This window comes from Oratosquilla oratoria, chromosome 37, assembly GCF_046742065.1.
Source record: "Oratosquilla oratoria isolate Oo_2021 chromosome 37, ASM4674206v1, whole genome shotgun sequence".
Lineage (NCBI taxonomy): Eukaryota > Metazoa > Arthropoda > Malacostraca > Stomatopoda > Squillidae > Oratosquilla > Oratosquilla oratoria.
The window spans coordinates 41886137-41907320 of record NC_134813.1 but is presented as its reverse complement, the minus strand read 5'-3'; the positions used below and the strand labels follow the sequence as shown (position 1 = coordinate 41907320).

The window sequence follows — 21184 nt, the reverse complement described above, 5'->3', positions numbered from 1 at the left end:
GCGCTAGTTGTAAAATAAGTGTGGGCACACACATGCGCACAGCTTAGAGGGAACATTGCTTTGTAGCCTTTCTTTACATGTACTTATGTACAGTATATAAAATGTGGAATTTGTTTCTTTGTCCCTTTCAAAAAGTGTTGGCTTCAATACAAGGAAATAGTTACATTCTTTTCTTCGTACACCTTTCCTTTGAGAGTTCTTACTTGACTTTCTCACTCACTTCCTCAAACCACTCTCCCATCCTATTCATTTCCCATGGCAGTTCATTCTGTTTACATATTCTTTTGAGAGAATAAACTTCTTGGTATCTTTCTCACATTTCTCTTTTTAAGTAATATCCTTTTATCCTTCCACTGATACTTTTATATAGCCTTTTATGCCTAAAAATTGCCTTCTTTCGACACACTGGGACAAATGACAGGTATCTGCATATGATAGTCCTACAAGAATCATCTTCCTACATCCTTCTTCATAAGCCATCAACACCCTCACCTCTATCAAGAATTGCAGCCTCAAGAGGCGCATGATATATCTATGCTTCAGTTTTATTTCCTCCACCTTATCACATAAGGAAAGCTAACAACAGTTGACTACTCCCTTCTTCCTACCACTATGAGCCAGTGACATAGAAATTTTCTCACTGATATACATACAAAACTCCAAACTTTCTTGCCAAAGAGCTCTATTAGAGCCCAAGGATGTTGCAACCACTGTGGGGCTGCAGGTTTCTAGTCAATGAAACTCAAGGCAATATTTATTAATCATCATTGTGAAACTTTCCTTAGACTGAACATAAATTGCAGAGGCCCTTTTATCTTTTTGTAACACCTTGGTACTATGGTATCAATATTTTTCAAATGCCCTGATCAATGTAAATGAAATTAAGTTTTATACTTGACCATTCTTCACTTAATTTTCTCTGTTGGTCATGCACTATTCATTCAAACTGAAGTCCTCACAATTAAAGTCTTCCACTAGGATTATATCATCACTTTGTTCAATAATTTTCCTTAAGAAAAGAAAAAAAAAAGTGTGTGGTGACATTTCTCAATATTCAACTTCATTCCAGGTCCTCATCTTAGGGGGAGGGATATGATATCATGAAGTCTCTTCTAACCTTAATTTTCAGACTTACATATAGAACCTTGACTTCATCCAGTATAACTTTATTAATTGTTATGACATTTATTACAACCATTATCGCCCTACCTCACATTTCACCTTTTTTGTCATCACTAGGTTTTGCCTAAATGCATCTACCTAATTGTAATATATAGGAAAAGATTTATATTTGTGGGGTCCTGTCTCTTTTTTCTGTATCATACCTAATTCTGAATTTACTTATGGTTTATGTTTGAAGCTATATCATCTTTCAAACTATTCCATTAGTTGATGCATCTATTGTATATGGGAAATTGTATTTTTTGACATCCTTTAGACATAAGATATTTTTTTCAATTTGTTCTCATGACCTCATGACTCTCCTGTCCTACACCAAGAGATACTTTCTATCAGTCTTATCTATTCTCTTTATTGACCTGAACACTACTATCATGATAAGCCTTCCTCTTTTTTTTCTTTCAGAGACCAAGGGGAAATCAACTTGGTCACTAATGTTTGTATTTTCTTAATCTTGTTTATATTTTCTATTTGTGCAGAGATCAAATCACTACTGTATTTTTTAATCTGGGGTACATCAGGAATTCTATGATTTTTTTTCCCAATGGGGACCAATCATCATTATCTACATATCGTGGTCCTGCAAAATGGGCAGAAACTGCATATTTTCAAAATCCATCAACCCATTCATTTCCATCAACTGTATTTCTTACACTTTTTCACACAGGGAAAGCTGACAGTTGGCAGCTGCTACTTTCCCTACCAATTTCAGCCATTGACATACTACACAAACAACACTCCAAAGTTTCATCCCAGAGAGATCTATGTGAAGGTCTGAGGGCTGTGGCCACATGCCATGGGGTAGCATGTTTTCTACTAAGTAAAAATTGAGGCAACAATTAGTTAATTATTTAATCAATTGTCTCTTCATCCATATAGTAAAAAGTTACTTTCATTTTTGTGAAGAGTGTACTTTTCGCCCAAAATTTTACTGATGTGTCTGTCAGGTGACAAGGCATCTGTGACCAACATTCCCAGATTTTTTCCAGTGTGCGTGATCATGAGCAAGTGTGTTGTCACTACTACTGTCTGAGAGAGACAGAAAGACAGAAGGATAAAACTTTTGTCCACTTTACTCAAACCTGGTGATATATATGGCTTCTTTTGTTTTCCTTTCAGTATAATCTAAAATCAACTTTAAAGAAATTTTACTTATAATACAATAACTGTTACCTTGAGTTTTATTGACTGGACACCTGCAGCCCCACAGTAGGTGGCAATGATCCTTTTGGAAGAAATTTTGGAATGATGTCTGTTGCACTAGTGTGTAGCTATATTTGTGTCTCCTACTTGTGATCAATGGGGAACAGTGGCTTGTTGTCAGCTCTCCTTATGGGGAAAAGTGGAGTAAATACATTTGAAGCTGATAGAGAGATTTTTGGTTCCAGTTTGGAAAATGAGTGTTAATTCCTCAAGGATACATCTCCAGCCAGAGGTGAGGATGTAACAGGAAGAGGAAACTCTTTGACATCTATCTCACAGGGCCATCAACTGCGGGTACCTCTAACTGATCCCAGAAGTTTTGCCTAAATAGAACTTTTTTTTTTTTTTTTATGTAGCTTTTTTCCCCTTTCAAGTGATGTTCCCAGTGATGTGGCATTAACTTACAATACTTGGAGTTACATGAAGATTTATAGAAACATTGAACAACTCTTATGGTGCAATTCTGTGAGCGCCTTCTACTGTGATGCACATTCATTTGTTCTGTAGCTCAGAAGAATACTCAGCAGAGAAACAAATAATTTGGACAAGTTACACTTAACTAACAAGAAACACCTTTTTGTATGCAAAATTTCATGAGGACACTCCTGACTGGAAATTATGAATATGAATATCATATTTACGACTATTATTTTTTCTTGACTAGTTTTTGTCACAGAAGCAATATTCATCAAAAAACAATTGGGGATTAAGTTATGAGTGGAGATGGAGGGAGGAGGAGGTGGAAGGGATGAAAAGTAAGAATTTAGGGGTATATTGTATGGAGGAAGGGGATAGAAACTGGTCATAGCACACGAAACAACAATAAACACACTAAGGAGCAAAATCAATAAAAACAGTCATTTAAGCAGGCAACAAAGACTGGGAAAATGTTAAGAGAAAGACACATGTGGAACAAAATCTTGTATTATAAGTTTGGCAATATCAAACTTATATTTCAAGAGAAATGTCAGTCTCATCTTTGACGACAATGTCAAATGTCTTTTTGTTCCTTATGTGTCTTTTTTATTTTTGACAAATGCAGCCATACTATAAACACAAGAAAGGGAATTGCAGTCTTGATTTTTCTATGCTACTCAAAGACTTAAACAACAGGGCATCTCATGACTAAACATTGGTACTTTTTTCAATGCTGTATTTACTTGAAACCACATCATTTAGCATGCTAAAATAGTTGCAAGGCAATCGTGCATCACTCCAAAAGAGTAAGCATAACCTTATGTTAAGTGGGCAAAGGATTTTTTATGATTAATGTTGTACTTTTTATGGAAAACAATGCTCGTGACTATTTTAGTTGAAAAAAAAAAGATAAAAAGTAATTCTGTTTCATGAAATGAATAAAGGTTTCATGTAGCTTAAAACTGGGTCTTGACTTTAGTAAATACTATAGCAATTTGTAGAGAACATTTAGAAATGGGAAGACTGTTTAATCTGCAGTTGCCTCCACTAATAAATATTACAGTAACTAATGCCTTCTAGAAAACTTTGAGAGGCCTATTCTTTGGGTCATGGATTTATGATGTGAATAAGTCTTTTATGACCTATCATATCACAAATATCTGATATAAAGAAATATGCTTGCTATAGGTTTGCAGAAGACACAACAGTACTTTTAAGTGAAGCCAACTGTATATTTATATTTCCTTTTTCCTACTCCCCCTCATTCCCAACCCAATCCGATTTATCAGGACAGGAAGATGTTCAGTTGCTGGCATTCATAACTTGTCAGTGTGGTATACTAGATATGACACCTGAATGCATATTTACACAGCTTCACAGTATGAGAGACTTTTTCAATATAACTCAAATAGCCCATTCATACTGTATAAGTGTATAAAAAACACACGCTTGCCACATGTAATATTATTAGTTCACTACTGTACTAGTTTTGAATGTCTACAACTGTGTGACATAACAACATAAGCCTGCTTGGTATTATGGTCCCATGATATTGTAATCCTATTGATGACACATTTCTTTAACAGGTTACTATTACCCTTAGAAACCTGAGATCAGAACATATGCCCAGTATGATGTCAATTCTCAAGCAAGACACGTAGAAGGGAAGCAACATCTTGTTTGTGTTTCAAAAGGAGAGAAGTTATGTCAATGTTTAAGATATCCATTTGCAAAAATTTTCGGTAAAGTGTTCATAAAGCTGATCCAAATTCTGGGTTAGTTTCCTACAGGAAGAGGATGACACTGATTCTGAGACACCCGGTGATGTCCTTCCCACCTGGCGGTGCCCCATCCAAGCAACACTGAGGCACAGCACCAAAGGGGTGGAACATCCAACTCAGTAAGATCACATACCCTGGGCAGTCCAATTGGTCGAAATGTTCCAGTTCAAAGTACCTAATCCTTTGATTCCATCCTCACTGTCAATCACAGTCTCACCATATACTGGTTGTTCTTCAACTTCCTCTTCTTCTAGACTGCAAAAGAATGACTTGTAAGTTTAACAATTCAGTGATATGACATACAGATAACACTTGATCTTTTATCTAATGTCTGGTTCCAAGTTCCTTTTGAAAATAAAAACATCTAAATATGGTAAGCTGTCACATCCTTTAACTGCCACACTTGCAGTATATGGTCACCATAGCAACAAGAGTCACATAAACCTCCATAAGTTTCAGCAACATTAATTTTCTTAAATTTTAAAATAGGTGAATGGATGTGGTGTATGCCTTTTCCTTCATCAAACTCATTTGTTGGTTTTTTACACTTACAATGATGGCTGTATTATCTCATTTTGTAATATTTTTCATACTTTTAATGTCATCTTTTACCCGAGTTTCATCTACCACTTCTTGAGCAGTTACAGCTGCAGATAATGGTGATGTGAAAGCTGCTGATGATAGTATTTATTACTGTTATAAGATTTCCTAATTCCCTAATTTTAGCTAATAAAGATACTATTTTTGATGAAGCTATTATTGGTGCTGGTTTGCCCAGTGACTGAAGTTGTATTTGGCAGATGTACTGGTATTTCATCCTGCATTTTCTTATCACCCTCTCCATCTGGGCTGGATTTACCTACTTGTGAGCCCTAGGCCAAACTCATTAGTGAGTCCTCAAATTTATAGAAATATGGCATGTTTCTGTAATATATATGTATGTATATATGTATGTGTATATGTATATATATATATATATATATATATATATATATATATATATATATATATATATATGTATGTATATAGGCATATACCCCCCCCCCCCATTTCATCACCACCCATTCCACTTCCATCCACCACTCTTTCCTCCCTCTCATCTTAGCTCCTCATGGATGACAAGTCATCCACGCATTCCACCCACCACAGTACATCCACAGCAAGGCCGCTTCATTTAAGCGGCGACCCCCTCTGTCCCCTCATGGAGAAAAATAGCAGATGGAGATAAATTCCTTTGTGCTGCATCAAAATATCCTTCACACAAAACTATTCCTTAACCCTCCATTCCCCATCCACTCCCTTCCTTGGATCACAGAATCATCTATATACATCCATTTTCCACTCACCTCTATCTTCCATCCTCTCCCTTTCCTGCTTAACAGACATCCCACTCCTGCTCAACCCTCCTTTCACCCCATCCATCCATCTCGTCCTCGGTCGCCCCCTCATATTCACCCTCTACCTCTGCCTTCCACACCTGTTTTACTAATGTTTCTTCACTCATTCTTTTCATGTGTTCAAACCATCGCAATGCTCTTTTAACAACCTTATCTGCCATCTACTTTTCCACCCAAGCTCTCCTCCTCACCTCACCTCACTTCTCACTCCATCCAACCTTGTAACCCCTACTATAATTCTCAGACATTTCATTTCAAACACATTTAAACTTTTCATCTCTACCTCTCTTAAAATCCATGGCTCTGCCCCATACAGTGCTGTTGGCACATTCACCCCTTCATATAATCTCCTCTTTGCATCCATTCCCAGATGCCTATTTCTCATTACACTTTTCAATCCCCCAAGGCACTTACTTGCTTCTCTCAACCTACAGTTTACCTCTACCTCCACTCCTCTGAATTTGCAGTTCTGAGCCACGTATTGTCTGATCAGGGAGTCCAACCTGAACCCCGCCTGCCGTCCGCCCATCCGGGACGTCCCGTCCCCAGCCACTGTCAAGGAACTCCGGAGTTCCTAGGCAAGGCGGGGTATTATAGGCATTTCATGCCAAAATATTCCTCGATAGCCAGCCCCTCACCAATTTGCTCCACAAGGGTGCCAGTGGAATTGGAACCAGCAGTACCTAGATGCCTTCAACAGGTTGAAGAAGTTACTGGCCAAACCTGTCACCGATACCCCGATTTTTGCTCTTCTGCCTCTTGTGCCTTGGGGCTGGGAGCCATCCTGGCCCAGGTCCAGGACGGACGAGAACGCTTGATATGTTATGCCAGTTGTACCATCAACTCAGCAGAGAAGAACTACGGGCCTACCAAGCAGAAATGCCTCGCGATAGTCTGGGCCATCCGGAAATTCAGGCACTACCTGATGGGGATGGATTTCGAGGTGTACACGGACCACTACGCCCTGCAGTGGCTACGAACGATGAATACTGTCGACTGTGCTCTCCTCCACCAATGGGGAACGAAACTGGAGGAGTTCTTCGTAGTGAAGCACCACCCTGGCAAGTTGCAAGGCCATGTCGATGAAGTCCGCACCGAACTGGGAGAGATTAACCAAGCCTTCCAACGAAGAGCGCCAGTCTGACCCGGACTCGTCAGCCTAAGCGGTTACATCCTCGACCCGCAGGGAAGGGTTGTGGTGGGGCCCATCACCGCCAGGCACCTTCTGGAGGTGTTGCACCAGTCGACCGCCAACCACCTAGGTGGCGAAGAAACTTCTGAACAAGTTCCGAAAATGATACGTGGTCGACGGAGACCCCCGGATGGCCGAAGACACCGTCCGAGCCTGTGAGGGCTGCCAGCGAGGGACTAACTACAGGGCCTGTGGGCCTCCAGCCCGCCACTTGACAGCCAAGTGCCCCAGGCATATTGCCAGCATCGATGTTAAGGGGGCCCCTCCCGGCGGCCAGAGGGCACCGGTTCGTCATTTCCGTTATCGATGTGTACCCTAGGTTCACGAACTTGTTCTCGGCGGCCAACCATTCCCCCCTACAGTGGCCAAGGCTTGTTCGACCGCGTCATCACCTACTTCGAGGTCCCCGCGTCCATTTTGAGCGACTGAGGAGCGAAATTCACCGGATAAGTTTGGGCTCAGTTACAACAGCTGTTGGGATGCAAGATGGTGTATTCTTTACCGTACTATCCACAAGGAAATTCTGTCGTCGAGCGATCCCACCGGACCATTAACAGTGTCTTGAGGGTCAACCTGCTGGAGGACTCCTTCCCGCAGTCCAGCTGACTTCGAATATCCCCACGCATCAGGCCCACGGCTTGACTCCCGACCAGTTGATCTTTGGCACCGGCCTTCGACTGGCCGTGGATTGTCACCTACCGTCAGCCGTGCCGCTCCCCACCCTTCGGCAGTAGAGGACCACCTGGTGCGACTACGGGCCGCTCTGGCCGCCTGCCATCAAGTTGCTAGCCACTACATGGATTTTCCGCAGGAAGACCAGATCAATCCGTGCCACGTCGGCGACCTGGTATTAGTGTCAGCCACGCCCCGCGAGATGCCCCACAAACTGGCCGCCAAGTGGACGGAGCCCTTCACGGTCATTCAAGTACCTAATCCGTCGCAGGTGGCATACGACTCGTATTACAAGAGCACCACGGGCGGACGTATACCGCTAGTATCAAGCATGTGAAGCGCTCTTTGACCCCGCCCCAACTCCTGACGAAGGCGACGAAGGGGTGCTTCGCCTTCCCGCGGCTGTTCCAGCATCCAGAGGGCAGCCCACCAATACCGTGCTTACCAGCAACGGCGCCGCTGCCGGCCTAGGAATATGGATCCCCGTCGGGACCAAGCAGCTCCGGGGGTTCAGGCGACACCCCTGTAGACCCCAACCCATATGACGATGATACCAGAGAGGTCGCTGCAGAAGGGGATCACGGAGCCGAGGGTTTGGAATTGCTCGACGGCCCCACCACCGGCCCAGAACCGACTCAGGACACCCTGACTTAGCCTCCCCTCACCTGCTATAAGTCCTGATACTGCTGCTGGGCCAGACCCAAAGTCTCCAACGTCTATAAATTCTGATGCTGCTGCCGGGCTAGACACTAAGTCCCCTGCCTCTGTAAGACCTGTGCTGCCGCCGGGCCAGAACCTAAGTCCTGTGTTACTTCCGGGCAAAACTCCTTCCACTCTATCTGGTGCACAAAGTCCTGTAGCTGCCGCCGCGCCGCTTCCTTTTCACAGTGTTATAAGACCTTGCGCTGCTACGGGCCATCACGCGCTTTCCCTCTCATGCACATGAAGTCCTGTTGCTGCTGCCGGGCCGTGCTCTAAATTTTTTCTATCTTCAAGACATCGACTAGTGCTGACCGTAGATCCCCTGGAGTTCTTGGCAAGGATTTGCACTACGACGCCCCAGGAGGAGATGCCATGGCAACTGACACCCATCAACCGTAAGCCCACCCGGCCAGTACTACTGCCGCAGGTTGTCCCCCGCACCCACTGGCTAGAGGACTTGCCTAAGGATCCCCGGCTCACTGCCACTCCAGTGCCAACAGATTCGCCATTTACGGTAGGGACTCCGTGGGAACCCACGCCGACAACGCTCATGGATTGGCTGCGAGTGCCTCCGCCCATCTCGCCTTGGTCGCCGGTAGCCGTAGTTCTAATGGGACGGTCCTCACCTTAGCTGCTCGCGCTTAGAAAAATGCTATTTTGCGGGACAAGATAGTTGCTTGTCACCAACTCATGTTAATGTACAACTTAGTTGTTCATCTTGCCCAGACTGGGAATATTTCCACTGGCAAATTTTGTCCATTAAACATCCCAGCTGTACATGTTTGTAACTTATGTAGATGGCACTTCCTATTGTAATAGATATACTTAATATTTGCTGTGTGTTTGGTTTTCTTTCCCTCAACTCCATGCCAAACACCGATAATGAACATCTTTACAGTAGAATGCTTGATTATGTTTACCGAGTTTTAGAGAATGAAGTTTGTAACATAATATTATGTCTCATAGGAGTTCTTAATTCTATTACAACATTCTTCCAATCATGCTGTTTGGTTTAAAAGTCCTAGGGGACATTCTGCCACTGTAGCAGCTATTCTTTTAATTATTTCACCAGAATAAAAACTATAGACACCATTAATTTTTAGTGATAATTTTTTTTAAAGGTAATATAATTATTATACTAATAAAGGCTGGCAATAAACAATGACAGCAATAAAAAAGTATGAGGTTAATGTAAGATATACAAGATGCTACTGGAAAGGCTTAGCTGAAGAAACTTCATCTGGGGATACTGATTGCATAGATATAATGTAGTGAATACTATAGGGTTAAACCCCTATGGGCCAGAGCCATATAACATTCTTTTTAGGATTGAAGTTTAGTCTGTCAGGAATGTTGATCCACTTTTGATGTCTACTGTCCTTTCTGCTACATTCCTTCAATCTCTCCTTTACCATTCCTATGGCTCATCTTAGATTTTTCTTAGAAGGCAGAGATATGGGTGATAGTTGTTCAAGGGAAGGAGATATCCATATGTCAAAAAAAAAAAAAATAAATAAGTAGGATGGAGACCTCATTAGAGGAAGAGAGAAGAAAGAAGCCTACCTGAGGAAGGGGCAGCAGTGATAGGCATAAGACAGGTAGAGGAACTGCACCATTGGGAAACTCTCAGGTCCAGGAAAGTTCCTCAGGTACCTGTTATTATGGACCTTAAAGACCTCTACACCCTGGAGGCCCGCTGAAGGGATGTTTGGAAAGATGTTGTTGGCCAGGTTCCTGTTATGGGAAAAGTTTTTTTTAATTGATAGGTTCTTCTATATTTCATGATTTTTTGTTGGTTAAGTCTCAGCATAACACATACTTCAAGAATATCAAAGAGTTAGTGAGCTTACAGTGGAGAGTGCTGTTTATGAGATAGCCAATGTAAAATCAATTCTTGGTATCTCTCGTACCTTTAGAATTAAGACAGCTAAGATATTACCATCTTTGGGCTGAGAACATTCGTTTATGGATGTAAAATGAACAAATATATGCAAATGTGTATGAACGTGCTCAAAAGGAAACTTATGTTTCTTTGTGTATCTGGGCTGAGAACATTCATTTATGAATGTAAAATGAACAAATAGATACAAATGTGTATGAATTTGCTCAAATGGAAACTTATGTTTCTTTGTGTATCTGAATATCTATTAGTTTGTACAGTTGTATAAATCATTTTGAACAAACTAGGAAGACAACTTACAATTCCTTTAGACGTTTAAGGGGCTTGAAGGCATCAGGATCTATATGAGAAATCTGGTTATTCTCCAGGTTCCTGTGGAAGATGCAATGTTTATGTATCCATATTTCTAAATGTTTGCCACAAATTATCTGAATGAACTACACATTCATGCTGATATGCATGATCATCACTTACAAGATGGGGACTAGATTTATCAATACCTACAACAGTCAGAAATGAGAACCGTTTTATTTATGAACTTACAAGAACTGCAGTTGCCCAAGCCCAACGAGAGCTTTTTGTGTGATGATAGGAATGTGGTTGTTGTGAAGAAGAAGATCCTGTAGGTTGGAGAGACCCCAGAACAGCTCACTTCCAATGCTTGCAATATTGTTCATCTCCAGATCTCTGCAGGGAGGTCATACATTAGAAAAAATTGTACTTCTGTAGTTTACTAGTATGGTAATTTCAATTCCTAAATGTCAATGATGGGGAGAGTTTCCTAAGCTGAATAAAACTGCCTGACACTGAAAAAATACATAAGTTTGTCACTGTTTGGGTTACGAGAAATTCATAGATATTCAAGTTCTGAACCTGTATATAAGATAGTTCAGGGCAATATAAAGCCTATATTACAACAAACCAGTGTATACCCACTGGCCACTGATAATTAATCATTCAAAGGGAAATCCTCCTAAATGGTTATCAACAGATAAGTGAAGAATGTTCCTGTCTACAGTTCTATATATCCAAAGATCATATACATTGAACCTTTCACAAAGCTTTACAATTTTATCTTAAGTTTAATCCAACTGCATCTTGGTGATTCTATTCAGCTGAGGGGAATCCCCTTTGTAGCAAAAGGGGGAGGAAATTGTGCATAAATGTGATGTTAAGAAATTCCAATGCCACAATCAAGTTAAAGCACCTTAAATCCTTTATACAGTGTAATCTATAACATGCCCATTCCAATCTTTATTTTCTCTGACCCAGTGAAATAAATACAGGTATTACTTGATGAAGGACAGCTAATATTCTGATAGGATAACTATTGATGATATATTATTTTCACTTGATAACAATAAAAAAACCCACTTGACATTATGATAGCTAATACCGTAAATATATATCATCATTAAGAACAACCAAGCTGAATACCAGAATTTTTACAGTCTTTAAAACATTTTTGAATACAATTGGCAGTATAGGTGGATTGCATAGGTTATGCTACTAATATATAACACATATATATATATATATATATATATATATATATATATATATATATATATATATATATATATATATATTAATGGTGCATTTTCATCTTTGAAAAAAATTCTAATGTAATACAACATGAAACTATCATTTGGTAAGTAATGCAACCTATATCTGAATACCAGTACTTAAATTTGGGAAAGGTGACATGACTTCCATCTTTGACTTCAGTCAATACTCACATGAGGCGAAGATCTCTGCAGTTGTTCAGGTCTGGTATCTCCGAAATTTTGTTTCTGTGTAGAATTCTGGAAAGAACAATTCATGGTAAGATCTGCAGTTAGTTTGATTGGTATTATTATCACTTTTCTTTGAATGTCATCAGAGATACATTTCATGAGGGTGCAGGGAAAAAAGTTCAACTACACTACCATGTATCACAGCATCATCCATACACAACAATTCTCCACTTACCCCTATCTTTAGCATTCTTCCTTCATTCCTCAACAGACATTCCCCTCTTTCCTAATGCCCCTTTTACCCTATCCATCCATGTCATCCTTGGTCACCCCCTGATGTTCACTCCCCTCAGCTTTGCCTTCCACACCTCTTTTACTAATCTTTCTTCACTCATTCTTTCCATGTGTCCAAAACCATCCCAACACTCTTTCAACAACCCTATCTCCCAACTCCCTTTTCACCCCTGCTCTTCTCATCTAGTTTCTCATTCTATCCAGCCTACTAACCCCTACCATACTTCTCAGGCATTTCATCTCTAACATATTTAAATTTTTCCTCTCTTATGTTCCATGTTTCTGCCCCATATAGTACTGTTGGCCCAATCACCCCTTCATACAATCTCCCCTTAGCATCCATTCCCAAATGTCTATTTCTCATTACAATTTTTAATCCCCCAAGGCATTTACTTGCTTCTCTAAATCTACATTCTACCTCCACCTTCACTCCTCCCTTTCCTGACACATTTGCACCCAAGTATCTAAAGCTATCTACTTCCTCCAGTCTCTCTCCCTTAATACTCACTTCCAATTTGCTACCATCCTCTCCCCTTGTACATCTCATCACCTTACTTTTACTCACATTTATCTTCAACCTTCTTCTTTCGCACACCTTCCCAAGCTGTCACTAACATCCTTAATCCCTCCTCTGATCCTGCTACAAGTGCAGTGTCGTCAGCAAACAACAACTGGCTTATCTCCCACTTTTCTCAATTTTCTTTAATCATCTCCAATCCCTGGCCAATTACCCTTGCATTTACCTCTTGCACCACCCCATCCATGTATAAATTGAACAGCCAAGGCAACATGACACATCCCTGGCGAAGTCCCACCTTTATCTCAAACCACTTACTCTCTCCATTTCTAATTCTAGCACAGTCTCTACTACAAGTAGTAGGCGGAGCCTAGGTACCAGACTAATGTGATTGGGGTTTAGATGGTAAAGACAGAACTCACAGGAAACCAACTTATCAAATGAAATGCACATGAAACATGTGCATCAAACAACTACTTTGTTATAGATATTACTTACAAGCTTCTTAATTTGGGAGTAAAGTCGCAAAGCTGCTCAGGTATACTGGTAAGGGCCGACCTTTCAATCCGAATCAGGTCAAGGTTGGATGTTCCATTTAAGGATGGGAACTCTGTCAGGTTTCGGGCTTCTTTCAGAATCCTAAATGGGAATGATCAACATTAGGAGACATTGACTAGATAAACATCATATGAGGACGGAGCCTTTATTTGTACGACGTTTCGCTTATTACAGCTTTTTCAAGTACAAGTTGAGATGCAAATGCTTGAGATTAAATAAGGGGAAAGGAGGGAACGGGGAGAGAAAAATGGAGGGGGGGAAGGAAGAGGAGGAGGAGGGTGGGGGGATTGGACACTGGGAAAGGATGAGAATGCTGGCCCATTAGGAGACATGCCACACTGCCAAACAGGAGACTTGGGTGTGTGTGGAGGGGATAGGGAAAGATGACAGAATGCATGGGGAGGAAAGGGCTACGTATGGAAGAAACAAAAATTAAGATCACAAATTTATTTTTGTTTTGCTGAAGTCTTCATAATGAAAGAATTCGATTAACTTGATTCGCCCTCTTACAGATTTTTATTATCTTATTCTGGCTTCTACCAGGTGATTTTATTCTTTTAATCAGTGTATGGGATATCATGATAGCAAACGTATGTGGGATAATGTTTTGAAGAATGCAGAGGAGGAATGGTACCAAGACACAATGGGCAATGGAAAGATGAAATGAGTGGCGGAACAAAATATTCTTTTATAAAATGGTAAAGAATATTAATATATACAAGCAATTTAAATCATATTTTCATATATAAATATGAATAAAGAATCTCCTTACTCAGTCACATGGCTTCTTATAGTGAATTACTGTACAGAAACAAATCAGACATTTGGTTCCTTATGTCAGAGTAATTCCCTTACAAATTTCCCAACTTTTGCTTTCTGTATCTAATCATAATGTTCTATACATCAGCAAAAATAAGTTAATAAATAAATACACAACAGGAAATACAAATTTCATTATTTGCTGTCTGTTGCTGACATTCATGTTCCATTTCTCAAAACTATGGCGTAAATGAAGATTGTTAAGTAAACGATAAGAAATTAAAGAACTTACAACTTCATGAGGGCAGGTAGTCCCTCGAAGGCCTTCTTGTGTACTGTTAGTATTGGGTTTCCTTGGAGGTCCACTTGCTCTAATTTAACCAAACCCTTCAGGCTGCTCTCACCCATGTACTTAATCCGGTTTGATCTTATTAATCTGAAAAGTTCAAAACAAAGTTAACAGAGGGCTGGAATGGCTCGGTGACATTTTAGATTTAAACAAGAAATAGTCTTGTGGTAGAATCAAGGGTTTCTTTCTGGAAAATTCTGTGGCAAACAAATTAAGATATATTTTCTGACCACTCTGTATTCTCTTGAAACTCATCAAAGTAATAATGAACTATAAAAAAAAAAAAATTAAGGTAGCAAATGATATTATTCAGATGTGGGTCTAACCCAAACCTAAACAAGACTTGAACTGATCAAGACCTATTGCTACATACATACATACATACATACATACACCAAAGGCTTTTTCCCCCCTTACATGTAGGGTAGCCAAAAAGAAAAAGGCATAGAAATCACTCCCACCCATTTCATTTCCCATATATTCCACTCCCCTCCACCCTCCTCCCTCCCTCCTATCTTGGCACCTCCTGGATGACGGGTCATCCCTGCATCCTGTCCACTGCCCATGGTCAGAGGCAGTGTTGCAAGACACAGCACATCCACAGCAAGGCCGCTTCATAAATTTGGCGACCCCCCTCTCCGTCCCCTCATGCAGGAAAGGAGAAGACGAGGAGAAATCCCTTCGGGCTGTGTCAAATTTTTTCTCATACATACTTCCTCACCCCCCATCCCCCATCCCCCACCCACTCCCCCTCATGCATCACAGCCTCATCTATACACAACCCTTCTCCATTCACCCCTATCTTCTGTCCTCTCCCGTCCTTCCTCTACAGACATTCCCCTCTTTTGTAAAGCTCCTAATGCCACATGCTTGAACAAATATCATGTGATCCAAAACCACAAACCATTGCAAGCGATATCACAAATAACGACTAAATTTCCTCTGAGCGGTTCGTAATTGATGACACACGTGTCGCCTCGTGCTCCAAATTTTTGTTTAAGCATGTGATCCCAAATTCACTTCATAATTGAATAAAATCATCCAAGGGATGACACCACTGCATCTACAATTACAGTACACCACACAGCTGAGAAAATCTATTCTTGTTTCCTTTAGAAGTCATCTGTATTACTAGTGTCATTTTATGTTCCTCACTGCTCCATATAAGGCAATGACTGCGCAAGTTTATGGCATTAATAGATTAACTTCTTCAATACAAGTTAAATATTCGCGCGCGCACTAGCTGCCAGACGTACGATTATGCATTATAAAATATTATATTAAAATATTATACTATTATACTCGTTCTCTTTCACTAAGAAGGTTTGTAATCACTGAAAAAGTGACCAATCTTGTTCACAGAATAAGAGGGTCACTTAGCTACAACTACAAAATAAATATAATCAGGAAGTCGACGCTGGCATCCTCATAGACTCGCTCGCGCCTCATGACGCCGACGTTGTCGTCATAGTATGCAAGAGGTCAAGACCCTTCAGTGACATCCCTACAAACCTGAATCACACAAATTTCTTTTATTATTAAAAAACTAAGCTCCACTCAAAGAAGTATACTGATCCCTTTGCATTTTTACTATCCCTTCAATTATGCTTTCATCCTCAAATCTTTCCTTTACCTTCTCTATGACCCCACCTCTTCAGTGGAATATTATCTCCAAGGATAGAAGCACTGGTTAATGATGACAAAACAAATAACCCCTTTACAGATGTCTGAGAGGAGGTGCTTGTCTATTGCGGACAAAAATACCAATTTCCTTTAATCCCAGTAGAATGCGGACCTGCAAGCTGGTACTTAGTTCTCTGAATGGGACAGGGATCTCAAGAAATCTCCGGGTCTGGAAGGGTTTCAAGAGAATGTGGGATGGAAACAGGAAATTCTTTTGATTTGCAAAGTGGGTGAGGAAGATTGGTCGAAATATCTGCCTTGAATCACCCCCCCCCCACACACACACACAAAGGGGAGGGATGGGGAGGGAATGCTAAGGAGAAGACCACTAAAGAAAACTTGTCATTGTATGTCATTACCGACAACCAGCGCTAACTAGCGCTTCTATCGACAAGATTGCTCCGAGAGATTTGAGGAGGGGAGCAGGAAGGGTAGTCGAGGTTGAAATTGATTGACTCTCTCTCTTTCTCTCTCTCTCTCTCTCTCTCTCTTTCTCTCTCTCTCTCTCTTTCTCTCTCTCTTTCCCTGTCTCTCTCTCTCTCTCTCTCCCTCTCTCTTAGTGAAGATGAGTCTCCAGTCATAAAAGAATGATGAGTGACTCTGGTCCATATGGGTGGCAAAAAACTCGGGGGAGAAGTCAACCCAAAGCAATGCCAATTCACTGCACTTCAGTCAACTCATCACATCTCACCAATTCACTGCACTATCAACTTACTGCACATCAACATGTCAACTCACCTCACATTTTTATCATAACACAATTAAGATATATTAAAAAATAACAATGAGTTAGGTTAGGGTGTGGTTAGGTTAGGTTAGGTTAGGGTCAGGGTCTAGTTAGGTTAGGTTAGGTTAGATTAGGTTAGGTTAGGTTAGATTAGGTTAGGTTAGATTTGGGTTTGGTTAGATTAGGTTAGGTTAGATTTGGGTTTGGTTAGATTAGGTTAGGTTAGATTTGGGTTTGGTTAGATTAGGTTAGGTTAGGTTAGTGCAGTGAGTTGTCATCATAGTACAGTTAGTTGTCATTACAGTGCAGTGAGCTGATGCGCAGCAAATTGGCATTACAGTGAGTTGAAATGTCATCATAAAACTCATAATATCAATACCTCATAAGGGGGACGAATTTGAACAAAACAACAGCTGAGATAAATGAGAATGGTACCAAAGAAAGATGAGGCAGAGGTGGGTGGGAGTTAGAATGTGTGTGTGGGGGGGGGGAAGGGGGTAAAATGAGAGGAAGGAATTTGAATGGGAAAGGGACATTGGGGAGTAGAGAGGGAGAGAGATACATGAGGAGGAAAGGTAAGAGAGAACTGGAACAGAAGACCAGGAAAGAGAGGGGGGTGGATGGGATCAGATAATGGGAAGAAAGGGCAAGGAGAGGGAAGAATGAAAGAGGAATGGGGAAAGTTTTCTCGTAAAAGGATTGTGATGGGTTAAGAGAAAAAATAGAGAGAGAAAAAAGAGAGAAGAAAGAGAGAAATAAATAGATAGATAAAGAGAGAGAGGGAGAGGGAGAGGGAGAGGGAGAGAGAAAGATATAGAGAAAAATAGATAGAGCCAGACAGATACATAGATAGATAGATAGATAGAGAGAGAGAGATAGAGAAAAATAGATAGAGATAGAGAAAAATAGAGATAGAGATAGATAGAGAGAGGTACATCAATAACATACTAAACCGACCATAGAAAATAAAACGAGGGTTGCAAGTCTCTACGACAATTTCATTTGGCAAGACGCTATTCAAAAAATTAGGATCGTCAAATTACATTCAACGTGCCGAGAACGCTACAGAACGATTCACATGTCAGGAGAAAATTAAATTATTTGACACATGAAGAGTTTTGGTAAACATTTCAAGTCTCAGATGCTCGGAAACGTGGACAAATTGGCAGGAGAGAAATTAAATTTGCGTGAATCGTGAAAATATTGTCATTATATTTTTTTAAAATCATTAAATCACCAATTTCAGTTTTGGTAAAGAGTAAGTTTTCTTTATTATATGTAAGGTCAGGAAATATGGTTTCTTCAATTGGTGGACTGAAGGAGTTTAGTGTATTGCTCCACCACCTGTGTTTCAATACCCACGACCTTTGCCGTGTATTACGGTCATTTGTGTCCATAGCAAAAGTCTATAGTGATAACGGTCTTAAAAAAAAAACAAAAAACAAAAAAAAACACGTCTTCCACTAGGCTTTTCCCCCTTATAAGGGAGGTAGCCAAAAAAAAAAAAGAAAAAAAAAAGAAAAAGGCATTAAAACCACTTCCACCCATTCCTTCCCTATCATACTCCCCTCCCCTCCACCCTCTTCCCTCCCTCTTATCTTGGCACCTCCTGGATGACGGGTCGTCCCTGCATCTCGCCCACTATACTTGTTTTGTACCATTTTAATTTTTTTCTTATATTTACTTTTTTAGGGGGGGGGGAGCGCCTGGTAATTTTTATTGTAACACATGTCAGAATTTCACTCAGGCTATCGACTGACGATTTTTATCAGGTCTTGGGAAACCCTCTGGTAAACAAGATTTAGTATAATTTTTTTCATTATTTAGCAATCGAACTCTCACTCAAATTTACATACTTACATTTGCTTGAGGCCCCTACAATAAAGAACAGCTTCTGGGAAGGACGTGAGGCGGTTCTCAGTGAGATCTCTGTCACGAAAAGAAAGAAAAAGTGGTGAAAAGTCCGGACCCACGTAAACATGGGACACATTGAGCTCCGTTGATAAACTTAGTTTTAGTAAACAGAGTAAAGGAACCGTGGGATGAGAAGGGCTTTGTCAAGTGCCCTCTATGTCAAGGGATATCCTTTTGATATTAATGAAAGTGCTTAATACTAGCTGGGACATATATTACAATATCATGAATTATCTAATTTTGTGTACGTGGCTACTGCTACTTAGATATTACAGGATAGAATGGGGATGTGTGTGTGTGTGTGTGTGTGTGTGTGTGTGTGTGTGTGTGTGTGTGTGTGTGTGTGTGTGTATGAGTGTAAATGTGTGCGTATGTGTGTATGTGTGTGCGTGTGTGTGTAAATATGTGTGTGTATGTGTGCGTGTGTGTGTAAATATGTGTGTGTATGTGTGCATATGTGTGTATGTATGCATGTGTGTGTATGCGTGCGTAATTACAATATCTTTTATTACGTATAAAAACTATTACAAACACTAAAGCTAACAATAAACTAAGTAACAAAATAATAAGAAACGTAATGATAAAACAAAAGCATTAAAAAGAAACCATTGAAGATAGAAATTTCTCTTACCTATGCAGAGAAAAACAAAAAATGTCAAACGTTGCAATAAATATCTAACAATGGAAAAAACAAAGTTTGTTTGTTTACATTAGAGAAGCGTTATGTTTGTGAAAGACGCGGTTTAAGGAGAGACACTTAATGACAAAATCATTAATAAATCGACCGTAATTTAGCTCTTATGTACTTACAGAATCTCCAGTCTCTTCAGCTTTGCTAGAGACTTTGGCCCGATGGTCGAAATCTTATTTTGGTGAAGAGATCTGTAAACAAAGACATTTTTGTTAATCTATGTTGAGAATGTACTATTTATGGGATTAAGAGTACACACACATACATACACACACACACACACACACACACACACACACACACACACACACACACACACACACACACACACACACACACACACACACACACACACACACACACTATTCAAGAATTTAAGAAAAAAAAACTTGATGCTGAAAGATACAAAGACGGGTCACCACGAGCATTGCTCCCTTCTCGTATAATACAACTAGATAAATACAACTAGGTAAATACACACACATACACACACGTCATACACACGCACACACACACACACACACACACACACACACACACACACACACACTTCAGCGAATGGACGGCTTGGATGACGCTCTGAAGAAAACTGAAGTCTGTGGATCCCAACGCAAAGAGAAGTGCCTAGTGTTTTTGCAGGGTGGGGGGGAAATTGCTCGTGGAGTAGTGGGAACGTAGGGAAAGAGGAAAAGGGGAGGGATTACTGAGGGAAATGGAAGGAAATGAGGAGGGAGTAGACTTTGCCCAGACAGACAAGCGGAAGGTAAACAAAAGACTGAGTGAGGATCAAATGTCTAATAAAAATGTAAAGATTAGAAGTATAGAGAGGAGCAATACAGAAGAAAGTGACGAGAATATGTTCCAGGGATTTAAAGAGGGTGGGGGGGACACAACCCCCCCCCGACTGATAAGACTAGAGGAGAGAGTTGATAAGGTGATCGAGGACTTGGAACGTAAGTTAGGTAATGTAGACTCCATTTTCCAGAGAATTGAAAGGTTGGAACAACTAGAGAAGGCTAACAGAAACTTAACTGAAGAAATAGAGGACCTAAAAAGACAGTTAGGAAATGTAAAGGAGGAGAATGAGAAATTGAAGAAGAATAGTAATGAAAATAGAGAGAAAATAGCTACAGAAGTTAAAAATTGGAGAATAACTCAAGAAGGGAATAAGGTTTCATTCACTGACATAGTCAAACAGCAATTGAAAGAACATAATGAAGACTCAGTTATTAAAGTGATGAGACAGAAGGAGAATATAGTAAGAGAATTAGCTGACAAAAAGAAATGTATAATTATATTAGGAATGGAAGAGAAACATAACCCAGATAGAACCGCAAGAATCAAGGAGGAAAATGAAAGAGTAAGCAGTTTATTAAAATTAGTCCAGGAAGGTGAACCAGAAATTATAAAGGAAACTGAGGAAAAATTCAGACTCGGAAAATATAGTACAGATAAGACCAGACCAATTAAGATTAAATTCAGGTCACAAACAACGGCAGAGAAAATTCTATCC

The 21184-nt window shown here is 40.3% G+C and overlaps 1 protein-coding gene across 2 annotated transcripts in view; it reads right to left on the bottom strand.

The window, feature by feature from the left end:
• The window catches only part of LOC143019684 (uncharacterized), a 29666-nt gene extending 9814 nt beyond the window's left edge, over nucleotides 1-19852 (bottom strand). For both annotated transcript variants that reach the window (XM_076175631.1, XM_076175632.1), the window contains exons 1-9: nucleotides 19791-19852; nucleotides 18927-18995; nucleotides 14600-14743; nucleotides 13489-13629; nucleotides 12183-12248; nucleotides 10987-11130; nucleotides 10744-10815; nucleotides 10107-10277; nucleotides 4714-4835 (exon numbers count right to left, since the gene is read on the bottom strand). In XM_076175631.1, the coding sequence (XP_076031746.1) occupies nucleotides 4714-4835; nucleotides 10107-10277; nucleotides 10744-10815; nucleotides 10987-11130; nucleotides 12183-12248; nucleotides 13489-13629; nucleotides 14600-14715 (832 nt within the window). In that variant the 5' untranslated portion in view covers nucleotides 14716-14743; nucleotides 18927-18995; nucleotides 19791-19852. The remainder of the gene's footprint in view (nucleotides 1-4713; nucleotides 4836-10106; nucleotides 10278-10743; nucleotides 10816-10986; nucleotides 11131-12182; nucleotides 12249-13488; nucleotides 13630-14599; nucleotides 14744-18926; nucleotides 18996-19790) is intronic.
• Nucleotides 19853-21184: the final 1332 nt, after the last annotated feature.